Source organism: Priapulus caudatus, unplaced genomic scaffold (assembly GCF_000485595.1).
Source record: "Priapulus caudatus unplaced genomic scaffold, Priapulus_caudatus-5.0.1 Scaffold1119, whole genome shotgun sequence".
NCBI lineage: Eukaryota > Metazoa > Priapulida > Priapulimorpha > Priapulimorphida > Priapulidae > Priapulus > Priapulus caudatus.
The window spans coordinates 49,556-52,268 of record NW_014578180.1 but is presented as its reverse complement, the minus strand read 5'-3'; the positions used below and the strand labels follow the sequence as shown (position 1 = coordinate 52,268).

Genomic DNA, 2,713 nt, shown 5'->3' with positions numbered 1-2,713 from the left:
AACCAAAGAATCACAATTCTGTGACGGTAGAATACGCTATACCCGCTTTGATGTTTCTTAGCATAAATTCACTATATCATAAATAATAATAATATTTTAATAATAGTATAAATCAATAAATATGTTCATAAGCAGGGAATTTTGCATTAAAGAATTGTCAATGAATCTTGTAAACAACGAACACAGACGAAGTGTGACACTACAGACTGTTTTTATCTGCGTGTCTATAAATATGCTTAATAATTGCCAAAACCCTACCTAATTTGCATATTTTTTTTAAATATTACACCCGCTAGCCCTTATTCATTCACCTACCAATGAGCAAAATCCGTTGAACCTGAACTGACTAATGGCAATTACCATTTTTGCCAAAAAATTGCCGTGGCTCGAAAGTACGTCGACTGGCGTGCTCCAAAATAGGACGTTTAATATGGGAGCATAGCAGTAACAATTATACCCAATTTCAAACATGTGGGTCAAACGGTTCCTGGGTTATCGTTGCCCGTAGCCAAATGTTGAAGGACGGACGGACGGACGGACGCACGACGGAAGACGACCCATGGCAATAGCTCAGCTTGACGATGTCGAAGTGAGCTAAAAATACAAGAAAGTCATTCGAATATTCTTCCAAACGATTCCACGCAGACTGCCCGGCGTAATCAACGAACATAAATTCTCTTTTGTGTCCGAGATGAAGATAAAAGTGGTTCACGTTTCACGGGAGCAGAATCGAATATGCACGCATGACTACTCCCGCTTACTATTTTTCACAAAGATAAACGCATTTCTCATATTACATGGACGTTGATGCAGATGCGCGCATGAAAATTGCCAATTTTTTTAAAAGGTTATCGTTGGCCTTTGCTCGTACGAAGACAATATTAATTAACCAGACACCACCCGTAGCACAGAGAGCATTGTTACGGCAGCAGCAGTAAAAGAGATTGTGGCTTATTTACACTAATTAATTATAACAAATAATACCAACAACAATAGTAACTATGATGATAGTATTCGCTGATTTCATCAACAATAATTCAGTTTATTCCTTGCGAAAAATGAGATTCATCTGCTACTCAATGCAGCAAATGAACACGTGTACAAATAAAAAAAACTATACTCATCTACCGAATGACAAGAAAATGATTGAATACATATCAATTGTGTGTACGTGTGTTAGGGCGGACGAGGGTCACCTCTAAAGTAAGTTACCTAACACGTAGGTTTATATCAACCAGATGCACCTACCCGGACCAGAACCTTTTTCACAATAGCAGTTTGATATGTTATCACCATTATCTCTGAAGCTAGAAATGGCTTCATCGAAGGTGAGGATGCTGGCAAGAAACAAACGACGAACGCTGAGTGATGTACCATACCCGCATAAGCACGCCCCGCACTCGTGCGTCGCTGCCGCGTAAACATCGGTAAACACGCTGCGCACGCGATGAAATACAGAAAAGCTCACACCTCGTACCTCGACCCTCCCCCCTGAATCCCCCTCCTTCTGACAGCTTCTACCCACTCCTCTCCTCCTCCTCATATGGCTTCTCCTCTTGCCGGCCTCTCCTTACACTGGCTTCCTCAGCTCTCCGACAGCTTCTGGTATGCGAGTATGAGCCGAAAAAAGCGTCGGCAACGGTCATCGCACGCTGTTGGCTGCTTCCCTAGCTCACTGACAGACAGTGGCGAGACTCGCTGTAGTAAAAAGGCCATGGTTAATTTGGTTCGCCAAACTAAACTGCATACTAAAACGCCCACTAAAATGTCGCGCACATGTTGTTAAAACTCTGTTCGTCATCTAATCCCATTTTTCTACATAAAGCAGCGATTAAATGCCTGCTGGTTCTGCAGTTTAATTGCGTAGCGAAACGCTGGCTGTAGTTCAAGCGGCATGTTCTCGCAGCAAAATGCATAGATATACCTACTGTGAGCTCGTCCATGTTGTAAAAATTCACTACAACTCATTTGTATCGCTACTTTCATAACATTTCTCCATCAAAGCTAAACAGTCTTACGAAACTAGCACGTTCGAATGTTTACAGTGTTTACACATCCGGGACACAGCCGAGCCGATCACAGTTTTCATTAACAGTTATTTTCTATGATAAAAAAAGTTATAATTTAGTATTCGATGTTTGCTCAGTACAAAATTGTTAAATTTGTTTAAATCCCATGTTATCTACATTACTTATGCAATCAGCAAACAAATATAGTGTTTTCTTTCAAGGAACAATTTGCGCTAGCGTATGCGTACTGTTAATGTTCTCAGTAACATCGCTCTATGTGTATCTCTACGCTGAAACCGCGTCCGGCCGAGTTTCAAAATAGTCAACTTTGGAGCACATTTCTGGCTCAATGAGAACATTTCGTAATGTTTTCATACTGCAAGTATGCTCACAGTCAATGTATGTAGGCTTTTTGTTGCGAGGTTTATCCACTTTAATTAAGGTGTTGAACAACAGTAGAGGGCGTCCATAGGCGGCAGGCCTGAATAAGCATCGAACAGAAATTAATTAAAAATACTCACACTGTTACTGCACTTACAAAACATACACTTTATTCATGTTAAATAACTACAGATTCATGCTCTATGCTCCGCTCGAAACTTTTGCCAGCTCTATGACGCGCATTTCTGCAAATATCTCTGAACACATTTCATACACAATAGCCTCCAACGGGTCGCTCTGACTACGCCGCTTGACGTAATCTC

At 41.0% G+C, this 2,713-nt stretch overlaps 1 protein-coding gene across 2 annotated transcripts in view; it reads right to left on the bottom strand.

Moving 5' to 3' along the window:
* Positions 1–1,000: 1,000 nt before the first annotated feature.
* LOC106815458 (uncharacterized protein F58A4.6-like) overlaps positions 1,001–2,713 on the bottom strand; it is a 6,076-nt gene continuing 4,363 nt past the window's right edge. For both annotated transcript variants that reach the window (XM_014819917.1, XM_014819918.1), the window contains exon 5: positions 1,001–1,698. In XM_014819917.1, the coding sequence (XP_014675403.1) occupies positions 1,668–1,698 (31 nt within the window). In that variant the 3' untranslated portion in view covers positions 1,001–1,667. The remainder of the gene's footprint in view (positions 1,699–2,713) is intronic.